This window comes from Chinchilla lanigera, unplaced genomic scaffold (assembly GCF_000276665.1).
Source record: "Chinchilla lanigera isolate Chin_1 unplaced genomic scaffold, ChiLan1.0 scaffold00030, whole genome shotgun sequence".
Taxonomy (NCBI): domain Eukaryota; kingdom Metazoa; phylum Chordata; class Mammalia; order Rodentia; family Chinchillidae; genus Chinchilla; species Chinchilla lanigera.
The window spans coordinates 1,660,247-1,682,425 of NW_004955431.1; the positions used below are offsets into that span (position 1 = coordinate 1,660,247).

The 22,179-nt window shown below is 39.5% G+C and overlaps 1 protein-coding gene across 1 annotated transcript in view; it reads right to left on the bottom strand.

Moving 5' to 3' along the window:
• Positions 1-18,473: 18,473 nt before the first annotated feature.
• The window catches only part of Sucla2 (succinate-CoA ligase, ADP-forming, beta subunit), a 58,515-nt gene continuing 54,809 nt past the window's right edge, over positions 18,474-22,179 (bottom strand). The window contains exon 11 of the mRNA XM_005387550.2: positions 18,474-19,235. Coding sequence (XP_005387607.1) covers positions 19,161-19,235 — 75 coding nt within the window. The 3' untranslated portion in view covers positions 18,474-19,160. The remainder of the gene's footprint in view (positions 19,236-22,179) is intronic.

The window sequence follows — 22,179 nt, forward strand, 5'->3', positions numbered from 1 at the left end:
TGTATTGTCTGTATTGTGCTTGTGATATGTTGTAAAATGTTGTATGTCTGTTAATGTTTCCCTCCTTTTATCCTTAAAATAAAAAAAAAATAAAAAAAAAAATAAAAGCAAGTAAAAGACAGATAATAGAAAACAGGGAGATAGATGTTTTTCAAATGGGAAGAGGACTAAGAAATGGAGGGAGAAGGAAAAAGGGGAGGAGAAAGGGAAGTAAAAATAAATAAGATGTGTTATGTATGTGTACCAATGCCCCATGATGAACATAATCATTATGCACAGCAAATATTTACTAATAAAAAATTTTTAAATATTGCTGAATCTTTAAGGCATAAACCAGTGACAACAGGATAAACACTGCACAATTCCACTTACAGAGGATAGATAGCTAGGGTAGTCAAATTCATAGAAAGCATAATAGAGGCCACCAGGATCTGCGTATGTGTTACCTATTGAGATCATATTTTTGTAATAATAATGAGATAAGATTAATAATATCAGCAGGGGGCTGGGGATATAGCTCAGTGGCATAAGTGCCTGCCTGGCAAGCGCAAAGTCCTGAGTTTGGTTCCCATTACCAAAATCATAATAATCATAATAGTAATAATAATAATATCAACAGGAATGAATCAGAGAAAGGAAATTTTGAAAAAGAGGGAGAGAGGCAGAATGGAAGGGGATTTTAAAAAGAGAGCATATCTTTTAATTACTATGTTTAATTTTATGCATTTATGGGATATTCTTTAATCTATATAAAAGCAGCTCTGTTGTACTTAGAAATGACAAGTTACTGAGAAAAAAAAAAGAACATCTAAGAGCTGTATCTGTGTATGAAGATAGGCCTCAATGAAAATAAGTTCATCGCTTGCTCCTGTTCCTCCACAGAATGACAGACTCTTCCTTTCCTCCTTCTCCTCATAGCCCAGCCTCAGCTTCTTGTCACACACAGAGAATTTCATAATCCCAGCAACCTCACATCCAAAGCTGTGCTTGGTGCAAGACTTATCCCTCTCTGTCTTAGTTACTTTTCTCTCATTGCTGAGACAAAATACCTGACCCCCAAGATTAAGGAAGGAAAGGTTTATTTAGCTTACAGTTTGTGGAAGCTTCAGTCCATAATCAGCTGGCTCCAAGGCAGGGTGACACATAGCAGAGGGGCTACTGTTCAAGGTGGCAGAAGATAGCAAAGGTAACAAGAGCAAAATGGGGAGAGCAAGCCTCTTCTCCTCCCTTATACTGTAAGCAGCTACCCCCCCAGTGGGTGTAGGAATCACATCATCTCCATGCCCTCCTCTTCCACAAGCTGAAGATGTTTACAAGTGAGGACCCTGGCCCCCTGCTGAGTCACTTAGTTAAACCTCCAAACTTCTCAATTTGACACAATGAACAACATCCTAGGGTAGTAAGGACCTGTCCTCTGCACGGTAGCACGTAGAACTGCTCAGTTACTTAATTCAGCTTCTAGACTTCTCAAGTCGGCACAACATATCAACCATTATACTCCCCAATATCATAATGAAAATTATATTTTTAATACCTGGCATAGTAATTTGAGAGCATGAGCGATAATTGCAGGGCTATCATGAAATTATTTTCAGTCTTTCTTTTTGCTAAAACAGACAGAAGTGGAAGGTGTTGACGCTGTGACCAGCCTGGAGAGTGAAACACCAGAAATGGATTTCCATTTGCATTAAGGCCAGAACCAAGGAAACAGGTGAGTCAGCCTTTACTGTCAGCTGACTCACCACATTATGATGCCACAGTGTTTACCCAAGACATTAAAAATACATGATTCAGAATAGTCAACAAAGCTTGAAAAGCCTAATATGTGCTTAGCGCTGGAACTTCAAGTCTCTATTTTACCAAATTTATAACATCAAATGGAAAAGAAAACTTCTCCTGTTCTGCAATGTTCCACGTTGAACCCTTGAGAGTAAATTATGCTTTGCTTCTGTCTAGTGCCACATGCAGAATAGGTGCTTAAAAGTTATGTGAAATGATGAATGAGGAAATGAAGTAGAGATCTGGAGCACTTACTGCATAAGTATACATGGCAATGATCAGGAACTTCAATTCTCAGCCAGACAGCAAACTGTCACTCAGACCAAACCCAATATATAATCAGGTTGAAGGGTAATCAAAAACAAGGGATTTCATTCATTGTGTAAGTATATATTGAATGGCCATTATGCTCCAGACACTATCCTAAATGCAGCATACAAAGGGAGAGGGATGCAATCCCTGTTCTTTCACTGATATGTTAAGTGTTTTATATATTTCTGATGTTACCTCTGAGACCTTGCTGTGCTTGGAAGGACACCCTGCCCAAGGCTAACCAGTTCCTGAAATAGTAAGCAACACTTGTACGAGTGCACCTTCCAAGCAACCCACAGCCAGCACCCCACAACCTCCTCCATCAGGCTCTTACACTCAGAGCTACTCTCCCCTGCCCCTAATCCCCCCAATGGGTTCTAGGAAATCCGGGACAATCCTATACCCAGAGCCTACTGAAATTATTCAAATTCACCTGTTCATTCTCACAGAAACCACAATAAAATCTCTTCTCCATGTTGTCCCTTTGCTCCCTCTGTCTTCTGACTGACCTGAACCCTGGGTGTAGCATGGCATTACCATGCATGGGAACTGGAACAAACCATCTTCTCCATAGCACCTATCTCCTGATCTGTCAGGCTCACCATACCTGAATGATAAAATTTACACTTTAGAGTGGTTGGTTATGGTCAAGGAAGGGAGAGCAACACATCAACCTGCAATTACAGTAGAAACTGACAAGTTCCAGAAAAGAGTTATGAGCAGGGGGCAGTGAGAGCTCAAGGGAGGGAGCAACAGACATTACCACAGAAGATTCAAGTAGATTCTGCTAGCCTGGAGCACAGCAACACCAGCAAAGGCCCACAGAGCAGGCTGAGCAGCCCAAGACAGGGAAGGGCAGGGAGGAGCCAGGATTGGGCCGGAGAAAGAAAAGACAAACAGAGAAGATGAGTAGTTAAAGTGCAGCGGATTTACAACTGGTGGTCAACTAGTAACACCCAGCCAAACTGGATCAGCATAGTGCTGACTGTGGAAGGCCCACCTGAGGAACGTTGCAAACAGTATAAAAAGAGAACTGAAGGGGAGATAGTGTGCTGTTGATTCCCTTGGAGAAGTGTGTTGTGCTGGTTTTCCTGATATGAACTTGGCTGCTATCATCAGAGGAGCTCAGGACCTCGCTGTTGCTGAGGATGGCTGCAGTTCTTTTCAAGGGGAGCTCTGGTCCTTACCTTGAGCATCACACCCTGGCTCCAGTGCAAATCCCTCAGCCTGCTGGCACATAGCCTTTATCCCGCTGGCACAGACTTTCTATCTTCCACCACTGACCCTTGGGCCTTCCCAGGGCACATCCTTGATACAGACTTGCAAGAGACATTGGCATGGGCTCTAACCCTCCAGCTGGACTCGTACAGGATGTTGCAGTGGGATCCAGGCCCTCAGCTGGAGTCTCTGCATCTCTAATGTGTGGACAGATCTCCTGCACTCTTTTACATTTCACTCTTTGGGTGAATATTATAAAATAATCCTATAAATTATGTGTCCTGTATTAAATAGTTTCCCTTTAAAACTCTGACTACAACATAAGGCATATTTAACTTGTTTTTTTCTTGAAAAAAACTTAAAATGAGCTCGGGTTGGTTGGCTTGTTGTTAAGTGAGGTCACAGAGCAGTGAGAGAATCTGAGGGCTGGAACTGCAGAAGGGGCCCTCCTCCTGAGGAGGAAGGTAGGCACCACTTACCTGCCTTTTGGAGAATTCTGACTGGCTTGCATCCCATGGGGAATGGTAGGGACAGTAACTTTAGCCTGGACTATAGTTAAAACAGGTTGAAAAGTGTGGTGAAAGGTGATTAGGATCCTCTTTTTTTAACCCAGTTTTTAAAAATACAAACATTAAGGAGTTTCAGGTTCTCTTCTTAAACGTATTCGTGTTCAGATCTGTAATGTGAGTGAGTGCAAAGAACCAGGTGTTTACAGTCCATGCCAGTGCCAGTTAGTCTCTGACTCCTTGATTTAGGATCCTTCCAGGTAAATAAATGCATGTGCTATTGGCAGAATGTGTCCTCTCAGCCCAAAGGAGGCTCTAACCCCCAGTGCCTCAGAATGTGATTTTACTTGGAGATAGAAGGCTTTTTAAAAGTAATTAAGGTTAAGTGAGGTCATATGGGTGAGTCCTCACACAATCTGACTGGTGTCCATATAAGAGGAGGAAACTGTGACACAAAAAGAGAAACCCCAGGGATGGACACATACAACAGAAAGGCCAGGTGAGGACACAAGAAGAAGGCAGACATGGCAAGGAGAGAGACCTCAGGAGTCACCAACTCCACCCATATATTGATCCTGGATTTTCAACCTCCAAAACTATGAGACAATAAATTCCTGTTATTGAGAACACCTTGTCTTTGGTACAGTACTTTGTTACAGTGGCCCCAGAAGACTAGTAAATACTGTAGGAGACAGATTATTAAAAACTCTAATCATCCAGGAAGAGGACTGCCTCAACAGGGAGCCACAGAACACCCTCTGGTTCTTCTGATGTTTAGCCAGTTCACCGGGCTCTGTGCCACGGCTGATCAGATGCAGTTCAGTACAGCAAACATTGACTGGATGCCAATCACAGCGAGGGGTGTTGGCAAACACGTCTAATTCTCCAAGGTCATGACTGAAGGGTGCAGCGAAGGACAGTGCAATCTAAACTAACTTCAGCCAAAAGAAAAAAAAAAAAAAAAAACAAGCTTTCCTCTACTCACATATGATAACAGTCTCAGCTGACCAATTCACCTTGGTCAGGACCACCCCATTCCCCCAGAGGTACGAATAAGCCCCTAGTACACATGGGAAGGAAGAGTAACAAGTAGAAATCCACACACTGAGACTAGCCATCCGTATGAAGGAGAAGCTAGGGCTGCTTCCTATGAGAAATTCCCCAGTAAGGAAAAACAACTACAAAAACGTCACAGAGGTTGTCATCAGAACAATTTCCTTCACTAGGGCCTCCATGAGCTCAATGGAAAAGAACATGTTTCAGAGCACTTTGATAATATTCTTGCATATGCCTGGCAAAGCATGGAGATAGGATAATTGTCAAGTCTAAATTTTATCTCTGGATAAAAATATGATGAAACAGAGGGAGAAGGAAGACAGGGAAATTCAAAAAGGAAAGAAAGAGCTAGATCTTATATTTTGTAAATTAATGCCCTGTCAGAAGTGAACGTCCTTAGAAGCTATTCCACCATCATAGATTCTTAAACCATCAATACATTAAAATGGAAAAATAGACTAAATATTCTGTCTAAACACCTTGAAAATCAAAGTTCCACATATCTGCCTTTTGGGAACTCAGTCACTACTAGGCATCTCAGGAAAGTAACTTTTCATCAAGGGACCCCAGACCATTCACTTTCCAAGTGACAAAGACCTACTCTCAAGTAATAGGAAGTAGGGAGATAGCTCTTCCCCAAACGTGAGGAGATCAACAGATGGAAGGGGGTGAAAAAAATTAAAATGTGTCATATATATGCACACTCCCACAAGGAAAGTAATCATAATATACTGCAAACATGTACTAATAAAAATAAAAACTTGTAAAGAAAAACAAACTATTAAAAAATCTAAGCTCGATATTAAGAGCATGATCTTAAAAGAATAGCAGGGTATAAAGGTGTTTTTTCCTATACGCTGTTTTTGAAATGGTTTTTATTTATTTCCATCTCCAGTAAAGAAAACCAGTCACATATCCTTTCTGGGTCCTCTCTCATTCTTTTTCAAGAAAACTTACCCACCCCTTTCAGGAGGTGACTCTGAACATAATTCACCTTTGCTCCACTGCCAGGGCAGGACAGTCTGTCAAATCGTGCAAGCAATCTCCGGTCAGAGCTGCCTGCCAAACACCGCTGGCTGCTGCCCAAGGCTTACAGCAGGGCCTTGGGTCCTCTGGGGACAACCCTCTAGAGAACCAGAAACCGAGCCTGGATTTATGCAAATGTGAAGCTGGTGCTTGGAACTGAAAGAAACCCAATTGTTAAAAGGACGTGTAAGAGACGGTGTGTCCTGGAGCAAAGAGTACTGAACAAGGTGTCTCTGTGGCCTATCTCATCCTTGTTGTGTAAACTTAGATGAGTCACATAGCTTCTCTGAACCTCTGTTTTTTCCCCTGAAATAAAGAAATCATCAGGTCAGTCTTTTAAATTCTTTCCAGCTTTAATTTCTTCAATTCATTCCAGTTAATATTCATAGAAAACAATCTTTAGCCCACCTAAGACTGTGACTGTTATCAATAATAAATTCCTGGGAAGGGGACCAAGGTGAAGGAAGAGGGAGGAAGGCAAAGAAAGGGGAAATATAAGGAATGAAGACGTTACATGAAATCCTGGTGGAGTGCAAACATGTACTAACAAAATAAAGCATCATGGACTGGAAATTCTATTTTCTGAACTTACTGCATATATTTCTCATTTTTTTGGCTGCTCTTCCTGCATTTGAGGAGGTACTATGGCTGAAACTCTGTGTCCTCAAAACTTCATACACTGAAGCCCTGACCCACAGTACCTCAGAATATGATCTTATTTGGAAACAGGGCCTCACAGATGTAATCCGTTGAGATTATACTAGACTAGAGTGAGCCCTAATCCAATATGCCTCGCATCCTTATAAAGGGAAAATTTAGCCAGGCATTGTGGTACATGGCTGTAATTCCAGCACTCTGGGAGGCTGGGGAGGAGGATTATAGGTTCAGACCCAGCCTGGGTGAATAAACGGCTTAGTGAGACCTGTATTAAAGTTTTTAAAGTGGGGCAGGGGCTAGGAATGCAGCTCCAGTGAAGGCCCTGGGTTCCATCCTCAGTGCCACAAAAGGGAAGCGAGGATCTAACAGATAGGCACACAGAGAGAGGGCCTTATGCAGACTAAAGGGCCAGAAGCAGATCCTTCCTGCGCCTCTAGAGGGAGCACAGCCCTGCCAGCACCTCCAGTTTAGGAATCTAGCCTCCAGAGCCAGAAGAGATTAAATAAATGCCTCTTGTTGAAGCCACCAATTTGCGGTAATTTGTCATAGCACTTCTATAAACTAACACAGGAAATAATACCCAGCGCCCCCTTTTCCGGCATTCCCAGGGGTAGGAGCCAGGACCCGGGCCCTGGTAGCTGCTGGTCAAACGCTGGCCACAGTGGGTGATACGGAGAATTGGAATTGCACAAATCCACCCAGAGGACATGTGTGGAGCAGGAGCTACCACTCGCAGGTTGTAGAGGTAGCGATAACAGAGACTGCAGCCCCAGCCAGCAAGCATGCTCAGAGGCATCCTCAGTGCCATCACCAAGGGTAGCCGTGCCCTGCAAACTGGTTCTGCACCTGGCTCTGGGGATGCCCTGAGCATGGGCTTTGGAGCTCCCACAAGCTACCCAGCAGTCCTCAACTCACAGTGGTCCTTAGTGTTCATCAGGGTGGAACAAGTAGTATCATATAAATCACATACATGTCTAAGATAATGTCAATTTAATACACATATACTTTGGGACTGTCAATATAATAGCTATTGATATTTAATTAGAACAACCTTTGTCAGGGTTGTCTGATTGTTACTTTAACACCCTGAACCTTGGGGTAGGCCTTTCTAGTATCCTGACTTTCACACATGGGGAAACCGTAGCTTGGAAATGAGCAAGCTGACGGCAGAGGATTTTTTTGACTGTAGGCATTCTAACTGTAATATATGAACAGTGCTGTATAGAGAAATACTGAAGGCATTTTTTTAAAAAAATACATACTAGGAAGGAAAAATTCAAAGTTTCTGATTTTGAACTAGTTACACAACAGTGTTCTAAATTTGTCTGGAAGTTCATTTGTCTGGAAGAACTTACATGAGTCCTTCCCTGAAGGAGGAGAACTGGGCAAGATCCCTATGCTTTTCCAGTAATGGCCCAAAGGGGATTGACAGAAAGGGCTAAATAATTTAGGGTACAAATTATTCTGGAAACAGTAAAGCTCGGGACTTAATTTATCTGAGAAATTGTGTTGTGTCAGCTTGACTCATAAAACCAAATTCATTTTTAAAAGTGTTAGCCATTACAAATCCTGAGACACTTTGTAAAGCTCCTGTTTGACAAATGATAACAGTTGGGAAAATAAATACGTGCAGTGAAAAGAGCAAAACATCTTGTTCAAAAAATTATGATAACTGTGAAAACTATCAGAACAAATGTCCATCCTCAAGTTTGGCAGAGATGTCATCATCAGAATGAAAGCATTGTTTTTGGCAAAGTATTGGAAGAAGCCCAGGCAGTTACAGTAGCAGATCTTTGGTTGGAGCCTCTAAAGTTGGAATGAAGCTGGCGAGCTGGATGTACCCTCCCAGGCTCAGGTAGGACTCCTCCCTTGCATCCTCTGTTGGGGAAGCCAGGTGCTTCCCTGCAGGCTTATCCAGAACCAGATCAAGTTCTGCTGATTCCTCATCTCTCACACTGAACTAGGGATGGAGCCATTACAGCTTACCCTGGCCTGCTCCACATGGGACAGTCCCTTCTGCGGGCTTTGGCTTTCTCACAAAGTCCAAGGGCCACCTTCTTTACCCTGCCTGACGTTTGATGGTTATCAATGGAAGCTGCTGTTTCTCCTGAAATCCTAGAAAGTCCTCACAGACTCTAGATAAGTTGCCACTTAGTTGTAACTACTTCCTCTCCTATTCTCTCCCCAGCTTCTAGGCTTAGAAAGAGGGATCCAAGGCTCACTGAGGCAAAAGCTTTATAGAATTCCAGGTTCAAAAGAAGCTCAGAGAGACTGTTTCATCAAACCTACTAAAGTTAAACATATACCAACCCTGTGACGGTAATTCTATAGCAGAGTATATATACGTGAGAAAAATGTGTGCATATCTCTCCAGAAGGCCTGAGCTCATGATAGGCAAAAACTGGGCAAAACTCAAATGCAGATCAATAGTACAAAAGGTAACATGTAAAGATGCTGCTGTTTATCACATAGCAATGAAAGAATAAACCACTTTCCTATTCAACAATATGGCTAGGCATAATACTAAGTGAGAGAAGACAGACATACACCTCATAATGGCCTTAAGTTCAAGAACTGGAAGCACAAATGTGTAGTGGAAGAGACCAGAACAGGGGTTACCTCTGGGTGAGAGGGCAGTATTGACTGGGAGGGGATACTAAGAAGTCTTCTAGGAGCCTATTAATGTCCCAGACATTTACCCTAATGTGGTCACATAGGTGTATACACGGGTAAAAAATTCAAAAGATATGTTTCTCTGTGTATATTATTTTGTAATATTTACATTATTAATAGCTTACATATTTTTACTTATAGTATTATTTTTCAAAGTGCTAACTTTTGGGAGCTAGGTCTCCAGTATCAAAACAGTAAAGTGTAAGGGAGATTCCAGTTAGAGACCCCAGGTCACCACCACGTGGCCTCAGTGCTCAGCACTCAGGAGAGCTCCAAACTGCAGACCATAACTGAAATGCCTGCAGGTGAACTATGACAGTCACTGCCATCTGGTAAGCACTTTCTAGGTGCCCACTTCTAGGCAAAGCATTTTGCGAACATGACCTCACTGAGTACAACTTTATGGGTCCACAAATTTATAAGCAGATACTGTTATCTCCCTTTTACAGAATAATGACACGCCTTGCACAACACTGCCAGTGAGAGGCGACCAACATTCTAATGTAGATCCACCCAGAATGGAGGGACAGAATGGTATCAAGAGAGAAGAGAAAAGACAACACGTTTTCCAAGTTCCTCTATTCTGTGCTTTGTATTTCTTAATAAAAGGTGAATGAAACTTCAGCTTCAAACATACCAAGCAAAGGGATTCATACACTAAAATAAAGACCTTTTTTTTGTAGTATTAGGAATTAAACCCAGGGCTTCAAACTGAGCTATCCGCCAAACCCTTTTTATTTTTTATTTTGAATCAGAGTTTCACTAAGTTTCCCAGGCTTGCCTCAAACTTAAGACCCCCAGCCGCATCACAGCCTCCCAAGTAGCTGGGATGACAGGTGTGTAGCAACCATGCCTGGTTAAAGTGAAGAATATTCTAAGAGGACAAATCAGGCATAGAATGGCTTCTGCTTTTTTTAGCTAGTACTTTTCCTCCCTTTCCTCTGGAAAAGACCCCACACCACCCACAGCCAACAGGAAGGACAGTGGCTCAGCAGAGGCCTATCAGAGTCTCTACCTGGGGACCATGAAGCTCCAGTACTGACACGGATGTGGCAGGGACTGGGCCAACTCACTGTACAAGAACCTGTAGCTGAGGCCTGCAGGACCCTGCTCCCCGCCTTTCCCATATCATTCCACTTCTGTTTCCCTTTTGTGAATGGTCCCAGTGTTTTTCAGTAAGTCTGGTGTTATTAATACGGCTCTTGACTACAGCTGGAGGAACCCAGTCTGAACCAGTTTAAGTGGAAAGAGAAATGTGTTGGAAAGATCTGGGGTATGCCACAAAATTCAAAGACAGGGATGCAACTGGCCTCTGGAATGGAATCATAGCTGGAGGGAGCACAGAGGGGACCGGGCGGCCACTCTGCATCACTCCTTGTTTCTCCCCAGAATCTGCTCTACTCTTTCTTGTTACTGAAGACCAATCTCCTCTGACCATCTGGATGGTAGAACATGGCCGCCATTGCTCCAAGATGCATACACTCTAGCTCATGCACACAAAAAGAGCCCTATCTCCAGATCTTACCAACCTGAAACATTAGAGAAGGGGCTGCATCTCTGTCCCAAACCAAACAAATGCTACAGGTGAAGATCATATAGAAACATAACAACTCCCACCACAATTGTGTGGATGGGAGGAGGAAAAAGAAACTAGTGGAAAAGTGACAGTGAACAACAATCTGATGAGCATCTACCACAAGGCCTAATTTAACCAAACCTTGACAATGGGAAAAATATCACCTTTGGAATTAAAAGAACTAGCTTCATCATTTATCAGCTGTCTTATCTTGGGCACGGTACTTGACTTTCCCAAGCCTCTGCTTCCTCATCTGAAAGTGAGCTAAATCACATTTACCTCACAGTGCCATTGTCTTGTACACTGAATAGTTACAACCTTATTGCAGACAGTGAAATAATCAAGGGAAGACCAAGGGTGTTTTGCTTTGTAATGTTACCAAACCAGGCTCCTGTTGCCTGCCACCTAAAACACCAATCTCTAAAGTGACTTCCTCTTTATAAAAGAGGAAGCTTATCAAGAGGCAACTAGGTCTTAAATCTGCCTTCTCGATGACACGGGCTAGGGAAATGTATGAGAAGTGCAAGGGGATGCAGTTTGAGTGTAACTAGGCATAGGTGAAGTAAGTTAAGTCTAGAAAGTTTATTCAGGCTTTCCCTTGGTTTCAGCGCCCCTTGTCTGTTTATCCCTCATTCCTGAGGGCTTAGGGTGACAACCACTCTGGCTACGTCCCACCAAATCAGGGTGTAGTTGGAAATATTAGTGGGTTTTCTGGCCAGAGGAAAAACTAATATTAGAACACTCTTGTTAGAAATTCATGAACAGGAGACAGGCTAAGTTTTAGGCATAAAATACCACCTTTATAACGGAGCCAAATGCTTATGCTTCATTATAAATTTTAAGGTAGAGCACAAGAGGGAGCCAAAACCAAAAAATACTCAACTAAATGAATCACCTAGTGTGTTGTCTTGTCTTATATCCTATAGCTATGTATCTCTTTGCTTCCTTCAAGCCAAGTTACTTGGTCTCTCCAGATATTTACATAATCAAAAGCAACCTGGTAATCAAGGACTATGTAGGCAGAAGATAACAATATGTAATACAACAACCATTGTTAATTTCCTATCACCTTGTTTTCAAATTCTGCATCATTTTCATTGTTTATGTGTTGTTTTGTTTATGTCTTTGTTTTTGTTATATCTCTTGAAAATAAAAAACAAATATGGGGGCTGGGGATTTAGCTCAGCGGCAAAAGCGCCTGCCTGGCAAGTGCAAGGTCGTGAGTTCGGTTCCCAGTACAAGAGAAAAACCAAAAAAAAAAAAAAAAAATGTAAGCAGGAAAGTTGTTAAAGACTATTGGACACTCAAGCACAAGAACCCTTCCTTCCTAACTTCCCAGCTGTACTTACTTCTTTGGTAGGACTGACACAGCAGCAATTCCATTTTAATCACATTTCTTTTACATCTCACATGCCTGATCCCTTGACTCCCAAACTTGGTTCTGAACACCACAGGCACCACTGGTCAGTCAACCTGTGGTTAGGTTTTTATTGCCCCAAGATAGACCTGCCTCAATTGCTGGTCTGATGTGGTCCACAGTGGAGGAGAAGTGATTGATGTTAGGTAATCAGTGTCAAAACCCTTTTAGCCACATTTGAGCAACCAAGAATGGTTCTCAGGTAGACTAAGCTTACTTAGAGTACATTGTCATAAATTCAGTTCTCTCTATTCAGTATGTGATGGATTTCAGCTCAAAGCTGTAGGCTAGGTCCATTAGACAAAGTTTATAAAACAAAACCAAGAGGAGTGAAATAACTCCATAATTGTCTTATTAAAAACATAAATCTAATATGTACCTTTCAGACTTCAGGCGAAAAATACCGAAGTTAGTTCTAGACCAAAAACTCACAACTGGTGAAACAAAGTCAACCTAATCCTCTCACAATTTCCTACTAAAAGTAGAGCAATGCTCTAAGAAAACTGTCATTTAAATACAAGGATCAAACTTCAATGTTTCACCAGTATACACGTGATAATGATATTCAGCCTCTAGGCAAACCTATGAATAATTTTCACCATATGGATCATGCATCAAATCTTCCACAAGACCCATTCCTTTTCCAAAACCCTTTCCTAACTTTCTCAAACCTTTTCCACTTCTCCAAACCCTTACTTTTGTTTATCTTTCTCCCTAAACACACTCTCATTTTATAACTTCCTTTATAAAACACTCCTTTTCTTCCCAACAATGACCTGAAATGTGCATGGAAGTCGTGAGGCTTTAAACAAAGTTAGCCATCATCTTCAGTTATCTCCTTGTGATGTTAGGCAGTCTCTCCATGGATATTTTGTTAATCACAGAAAGCAATAAGTCCTGCAAATGACTGTCTACCTTTCCCCTGAATCCTCTCAGAAGTGACTCAGTAACTTACAAGGTACCCATGCCTTCACTTGCTTTGTAGCAGAAAATGCTCACCACTCCCAGCCAATATATTTCAGTTGCCCAGGTGACAGTTCCTGTTGCAGTTCCAGTTTCTTAGAAATATCTCTTAGAAATGGTAGGTCACTGTAATACATCATAGCTGGTCACTATGATGCTTATTATAAGAACCAATCAAAGACTGTCAAGTCCTCTACTTCTATACCAACCCCCTAAACCCCATGAAAACCTCCCTCCCTGGGCCTTTGAGGCCTGACATTTTGGGAATTATCCCAATCAGTGCCTGTGGATGTAAAATAAATCTGCCTCCAAATCCTGGGTGTCATTTCTGTGTTTCTCTTGCCATAGTAGTTTAATTCCTCTTTTACCCATTGTCACATAGTATGCTTCTGAAGCAAAACAGAACAAACCTGCCTTTTGTAACCAACTAGCCTTTCAAAGATATTACAATAGTTATTGTGCCTGTCATATTTTCTTTTTACCAAGCTAAACTTTTGCAGTGCTCCTAGCAAGATTTTTTTAAGGCCTCTTAACATCTGGCACATTTTACTCTAATCTGTGATCATCTCTTCTGAAACTCCATATTGGAAAATTAAATTAAACCTGGCACAAGATGTGTGGAAACTTTTTGATTGTGGGGTGTAATGTGAGATTTTGTTAGAAACTATATTACACCATTGGCTACTACCTTTAAAACATTACAAAATCAATTTTTTCTCTAAGATGTGATATCTCACTCACAGCTGAATACTTTATTTCCATTTTCATTTAACATTATATGCTTTTAAATCATTAAATTATAGGCTAGCAGAGGAATCTATTGTGAAGGAGCTGATTGCTATTGCTGGTCAGGAAATGGTTCTTTTGTTGGCAAGCCTAAAAGGTCACAAGAGGGCTTTTATGAATGCAAACTGAAGGACATGCCCCTTACAGTGAACGTTTTATGTTAGAAAGAGGGAAGAAAGAAAAGATGTGGACAGCAACTCCCCATACTGAAGGAAAAATAATGAGCCATGAAAAGAGGCAAATCACATAAAATTGCATTTGTTGTGTTAATTAAGTTACATTCTGCACCAAAGATTGAATAAAAAGGAAAAGCACGTCATTTCTTTTTTTAACTTGACATACAGTAATTGTACACATTTGTCAAGCACAGTGTGATAACTTGATATATGTATGCAATGTGTAATGATCAAATCAGAAAAATTAGCATCCAACTATTTCTGCTACCATCTGATTTAACGGTGGAGGACAGCTCAGTCTCCTCTCCACTAGGTAGAGATTCTGGCTTTGTAATAAAGCTTCAGACAATGGCCCACACAGTCCCGCAGACTTACCATAAGAACTGCTTTCTAATTAATAAAAAATCAAAATATTCTCATTCCTGTTTTCTATTTCTCCTTATTAAACATCTCAACCACAACTAGTGAAACTAGATAAAAGGACAAAGACTCTTCTTCAAAGAAGGGTATCTACGTGGCATGAAAATTAAAATGATTGTTACTTGTTGGTAGGATATTGTGGACATTCTGATACAGGAGAAATATAACTCCCACCATGTTAGATGTCAAATGTGCTGAGTTCATGCCCCACAACAACAAGGAATGAAGTTATGAACCAAACGAAGAGGTTAGGAGAGTTTTTATTGGAAATAAGGAGAGAAAAATACCTCCTGAATTTCCAGCAGATGTCTTGCCTGGGGTGGTCACTGTGAGTACAAGGGTCAAACTACAATGAACCTATAAAATTACAAGCACAGCTGCTTAGCCAATGTTGATCCAAGAGGGAAATGAGACACATAGCAAGGGTATACGGAAAGAACAAAGGCATTTCTGGGGAAAGGATGGGTCCAGATGCACTGGTCACCCACCTGGGTGACTGATGCCTATCTGGATTTACCGGACCAGGCGGTGCTAATTACAATATAATCTCAAGTAATTGATTATAAGCAATAACTTGAGAGTATACTATAATTGGTATCCTCTGGTCCAATAAAGCCTAGATGGACACCAGTCACCCACGTGGGTGAGCAGAACCTCCAGACCCATCTCTTCCTAAAAATGACTTTGTTCTTTCCATGAACCCTTGCTACCCAATCTGTTCCCTATTGGATTAATATTACCTAAGCAGACACCGTATTTGTAATCTTATCTGATGATCCACACTGTACCTGCTTTGATTCTGCTCTACAGAACATTCTTAGAGAAATGGGTTTTGTGGTAGCCCACTTTCAGGTCCCTTCCTTTCTCTCAGAAGCTCTCTCTCAATTTTTCGTACTCTTAACCTCCACTGGTCTTTAGAATTCATTCTTCGATTTCAGGGAACACGAACTGGGCATAGCTGACATCTAGCAGGTTGGGAGTTACACTTTTCCCCCTATATCAGTATGAATTCCCTTAGGTTATTATTGGGGGAAATACTTTTGCCCTGTCCCCACACATACGCAAAACCATGCTTTAGCTCTTCAAACAAGGTATATTTGAAGTTTGAGAAAAACTTGTATAATGAATAATTTCAAGAAGTAAAACTAATAGCATACATTATTTGGCAAGGATAGTGAACGTTAAGTTTATGTTCTATATTCACTCTGGGAATTCTCCAGCCACCTTGGTAACCAGCATCATCTCTTTGTCATACTATCCCCTCCCAAATATCAGTCACTTTCCCCTAGTTTGGTCACCTCTACTCCCTTCTGGCACTAATTTTTCTGGCTGTGTACATATACCTTGGCCCATTACATGAAATTTCCTGTGTCTCTGTGGTCCCTATATATTTAAACACATTTGTAGCTACACTTCTGAAGTCATAGATTTCAACCCAATGACACATTAAAATCATTTGGAGAGCTTTTTAAAATTGCTCAGCCACAGCCTCACCCTGAGAGATTAATTTAATTGAAGGTCCTAGTACCAGTAATTCTTAAGTTTTTCAGGTGACTGTAACCTATAGATAAGGTTAGGAATTATGTTCTAATGCCCCAGCACACCTAGAAGATGTGATGCACATTGTTAATAGGTTTTCATCACTGCAGCTATTTTTAAAAATTTTATTAGTACATATTTGCTGTTCATGCAGTTTACAATTATCTTAGGGAACGGTTACACGTACATACCACAACTTGTGTCCTTTTTAATTCTCTTTTCCTTCCCCCTCCCTGTCTCCCTCCCTTCTCCTCCAGTTCCTCTATCTCATTTTTTATTCTTGTTGATATTACTAATCCTAGCTCATGTTATGGCATATAATATTTACAATAATTGAGGTTACTAGGTTTGTAAACATGGCATATCTTTATTTATTTCCCCTTCCCTAGCATGTACGAGGCCCTTGGTTTAATCCCTGGGACCACACACACAAATGAAAAGTCAAAATTGGTTATCTATTGGAAACTCTGATAGTTTATTGGATCTACTCAACTATAAATTAGAGAATTCAAATATTAAAAGACTAGCTGTTTTCGTACAAAGCAGGTAGTGCTATATCGAGGAAAGTTATCAGCCCTACACAAAGAACATCCCAGTGTGTATGTGCACAGGGGTTGAGGTAGGACGGTGTGTAAGCAGCTTTTAGCTGGTGGTTTCAGCTTTCCATTCCCTACAACACTGACTTTCCTCTCTCCCATCATTTCAGCATAAAAATTCTTACCAACTTGAGTTACACCCTGTCTCAATTTCACTGCGTAACTTTTTACTCCTACCTTGACTTCTCAGCCGCATGTCACTATCGATTGCTCCTTCCCTGAAAAATTCTTTGCTTGCCTCTCCTAATACAGGTTCTTAGTTTTCCCCAAGCACCAGTAGTCTTCCAAGGTCCTAAATTCAGAGCTGTAACTCAGTACTAGCAGTTATAAATCACCAAGTTAACTGGGCATACACTGTTGGTGTTTTTAGCTTCCCAACATGAGTCGTGATTCATCTGAAACATGTTACAAACTCTCTCCATCTCCCTTCAAGAAGTGGAGCTTAATTTTCCTCTTCTTGTGAGTTGGACCTAAGAGACATTTCTAGTACACGGTGGTGTACGTAAAAGTGAGATTAGAACACACAAAGCACTATGGCTTTCCCGTTGTTCGCTTGGCTCACAGGTTGGGATGAGCCAGCTGTCATGTTACAGGGCACTTAAGCAGTCTGGCAGGTAGGCTGTCATGGTGAGAAACTGGAAGCCATCTTAGAAGGTTCTCCAAGCTCCAGGACCAGGCTCCTAAACAGCTCCCAAAGTTTGACCCACAGAAACCGAGATAACAAATGTTCAAAAATCACTAAGTTTTGATATCATCTGTTACGTAAAAATAGATAATTAAAACACTAGAATAACCTACGGTGTATATTCTCTCTGAAATACCAAGTGTTATTTTAAATTTTAACTTGACCCCGAAGATACAAATGCCAAAGTTTTCTGAGCTAATCAGTGGAGGGCATTCTTCAGAATTAACTTTTTAAAATATTTTATATTTTAAATGCTTATTAGTACATGTTTGCAGTACAGAATGATCACATTCATCATGGGGAGTTGGTACATATATATAACACAGCTTAATTCTTTTTATTCTCCTTCCCTTCCCTCAATTTTTAAAAATTAAATGCTTAAAGATCAGTTGTAATTATAACTTTATCACAATTTTAAATGGTTTATGGCACACAGCATTCAACATTTCATTCTCTACAATATATTTCAACTATCAAATAGATATTTGGCTTAAATATTTTATGTTTTTTACATATAAATAATCTCATGTATTCCTTCTCTCTCTCTCCCCTCCCCCTTCCTTTCTTCCCCAGCTAAATAATTCCAGCAGTAAGGAAACAGGTATACTATCACTTGACCAAATTCATATAGCTAATAAGTAGTAGAGTCAAGACTCAAACTATATAGTTTCAAATAACTATGCTATTCTATTTCTCAGAGCATATTCATCTGATACACTTTAAGAATATTAAAATAGGGAGAAGGTCTTAAATTCATCTGTATGGTTAGATGGTCTACTGCTTGGCTTATACTACCATCCATAGTACTTATTAAATATCAGCACTATCTTATGTATTGAACAAAAAGTGTATCTGTATATGTACACATTACACAACGTTTTCTTTAAAGGTTGGACCAGATAGCAGACACAAACTGCAAGATTCCAATAAATTCTCTACAGGTAGTTTTAGGTATCAACTGTTACACCGATGAATATAATCTACAAACTAGTTCCTTAGGCCTATCTTCTAAAATGATGAACACATCTTCTGGTGTGTAAGGGAAAAATAAAATAAAATAAAATAAAACCCAAAACGAAACAAAAAAATCACATTGGTAAATTTTTATTAACTTACATTGACATTTTCAATTTTGTCTTCCAAGTCCTTATTAACTTAATATAAACCTATAGGTGTTTCTTAATACCACAGAATCATGAAGACTTGCAGTTATCAGGGTTGTACAATGATTAAAACAACACTCATTCAAACAATTAGCAAGTTACTTCACTTAAAAAGAACATTCTGAGGAGTGTTTGAAAAGTGCTGTCTATAAATAGTGACGGATACATTTATTAGGTATTTGGTACTGAGGATAAACACTTCTTATATAAAACATTGTTTTAATACACTGCTCTACTAATGAGACTAGTTATTAGATATAATATATTTTAATACTAAAGAATAAAGCTTTATCTTCATATTTATTTTATTTATAGGAATCTTATCAATGAAGAACTTTGTATCCAACAATAAAAAACAGGGATATTGTAAGTGACATTGCAGGAGAAGCAAAAAAGATGGACGCAAATAAGAAACTAGATGCCTGCAGTATACGTTCTTTATACAGATGGTTCTGAATAACAGAATTAAATGCAGACCAAACGCTTTTAAAGGTCTGTGTACCTATATGACAAAATCTCCACACACTAAAAAGAAAAAGAACAATACAGAACACAGTATTTTCAAAGATTACAGCACATTTAACACCTTCAGCCATCCACTGGGTTCTCAGATCAGATTGGCAACTGAAATTTCACATCTACATGGGCTTGCTTGGCTAAGGTCACTATTTCAGAGAGCTTTACAACCTGAAAGGAAAGAATAGTGTCATTCAGTCTCTATTTCAATGCAAAGCTAAATTCAGAACTATAGATCAATGTAAAAGTAAAGCCCAATTTTTTCCATTTCAAACTTCAAGACTACTCTGACACTGTTATAAATCAAATTCCATTCTTACAAGGAACTAATATAGTACTCTCAAAGGATAGTGAAGGCTGATATTCTTCATAACCTAAACTTCATTTAAACACTTTCTGTTAAAGATATAGATGAATAGGTATATATCTATCTTATCTAAGTTTTACTTACCTTAAACACAAAACCAGAGTGTCTTTGTTAGATATACCACAATTCAGAGCACATTTAAATGAAAGCTTATTTTGAAAAATTACACAACCTTAACTTCTAATAGTGGGACTAGAGTCTGGGTACAGTAATTAGTATTTTACCTTCTATCACTGAGTTAACAAGTGCTAATCAAAATTCCACTTCCTTCTATGATCTGAGAGTATCTATCTGCTTCTATGCAAAACATAATTAGACAGGTCTGAAAGAAAACAAACAAATAACAACAAAACAAATTCAGCTTCACTATTTCCCAGTAGAGCAGTTACAAAAAAGTGATTTGGGCTGGAGCTATACAACAATGGTAGAGTGTCTGCTCGCCCACCATGTGTGAAGCCTCAGGCATGGCACCCTCAGTACAAAAAGGGGAGATGGGGTTGAAATTAGGCTTCTCGGATTCAAACCACCAATCTCATGCTAATATATATGACTTTGAAAAAATTAATTTCCTCATACATAAAATAGAAAATGTTGTCAACATATTAAATGAGAGAATTCCTAAAGAAAACCTTAATATACACATGTAAATACTCAAAAAGTGGCAGCAACTGCTAATATCATATTTAATATTTTTACTGTCATAATATCTGTTATGGTTTGCGGCTGCATGTCCCCCCACAGCCTCATGCAATCATGGGGCAGGCTTTTAGAATTTATGATTCACTCATAGTCCAATGTTGGAATTATAGGTGTGAGTGCTACACCCACCCTGGGCCAGGTAGTTTGCATACAATGCAAGGGAGAGAAAGAGGCTGCTTGCCACCACTCCTCCCACTGAACAACAATGTTCTCGCTGCTTTTGCTATCTTCTGCCACCATGAACGGTTGCCCTCTGCCATGTGCCACCCTGCCTTGGAGCCAGCCGAGTATAGAATGAAACCTCCACAAACTGTAAGCTTCCTTAATTTTGGGTATCAGGTATTTTGTTCCAGCAACCACAGAAATGTAACCAAGACAATATCCATAAGTAAAAAAAGTTCTAGTCAGTGTTTCTTCTATAAGTAACAAAAACAAAAAGTTTCCAGTCAGTAAAAGTCACTGCAACTGCAATTTAAATCAATCACTCACTTTTATTTCATGGTCTATTTGATCAAGATCCTACCAATTCTTCTCCTTTCTTTTTATGGACACCAAGCTTTTCAAAATGTAGGCTTTCATTGTAATCAAGTATTATTTTCAGAGGTGAATTACAACCTACTCATTACCTTTGCCTCACCTCATATCTAATTATTATACTAAACTCCTACTATCCACATCTCATCTCCAACTTATGCCACATCTCAAAGTCAAAACAGGCTTTCTGAAACACTTTCTGGCTACCATTCTCTTGCCCAAAATCCTTAATTTTAAATCTTTAATTTTCAGTATAAATTCTACTTTTATTTTGCTAATAAGTATTTTCTCAAAGAATGACCTAAGACTACTATTATTCTTGTGAAAAACCACACTAATTCAACAAATCTCAAGGGAATATAACAAATCACAGAGTCCCAAAGAGTATTCACTAAAATATCTACAAAAGCAGAAGAAAATCAAAAGCTGTCATCTACAAGCATTTCTGTACCTACTATGAAGTGTTCTTTAGATATGTTAAAGAAAAAGAAAGTAAAGTACAGGAGGGTTTCTCACACATGCACAAGCACACACGTAAAATTTGATCATATTTAAAAATAAATAGAAAGATAAACCAAAAACTACTTTTAAAAAAATGATTACTGTGGGAAAGAAGAACCAACAAAGAATACAAAAGCTAGATTCTCTGAATATATCACTTTATAATACAGACTTTGGATTCATGTAATATAAAACAAAAGATTTTATAAAAAAGCAACACTTAAAAAATAAAACTATATTAACCTGTGGTAAAACACAAGAACTATTTTACATGAATTTTAAAATCCATTATTTCACTATTATTTCACAATAATTACATATAAGAAAGCATATCAGAAGGTATGTCAGAAGGACTCAATCAACTTGAGTCTTCCTATTGACGGAAGACAGACAATGGGAATCGGTAACAATAACTGAAATGAACCAAACCACATCCAATACGTTTACTCCGTAAGTTCAAAACTATACCAGTGGAGTGGACACACACATACGCACGTGTGCACACACATATGGCTGAATATAAACACAAAGAAGCAAAACACAAAAAATAAAAACAAAAACTTGTTACCTTTATAGGACAAATGGAGCAAACTTATTTTGAAAACCAATCATTAAAGCTAACAATATGGTAATTATCCTGCTTTTCCTATACAAAATGTACTTCATGCAATAAACAGGTGATACAGAGTGGTTATGTGCTTTAGATACATTATAAAAGAATGACAGAAATAGAATTTCTTTACTTTGGAACTATAAGTGAAATACTGGATCTAAGCTATGATCATTAACAGCTGCTATCTCTAAAAGATAATCTGACATTATGTACCTCTTTATTAGGCAACACCAACTATGAAGTATTGTTCTCAAATTCAATCTTGCTCCCCTAAATCTAGTATGAATATATTCATTACTACAGACTGAACTGCTGGCTTACAGGATGTAGAGAGGGCACAGGAACACACTAAATGAATGACAACCAAAGCTACAAACATTCAAATCAAGACTATGGGCAAT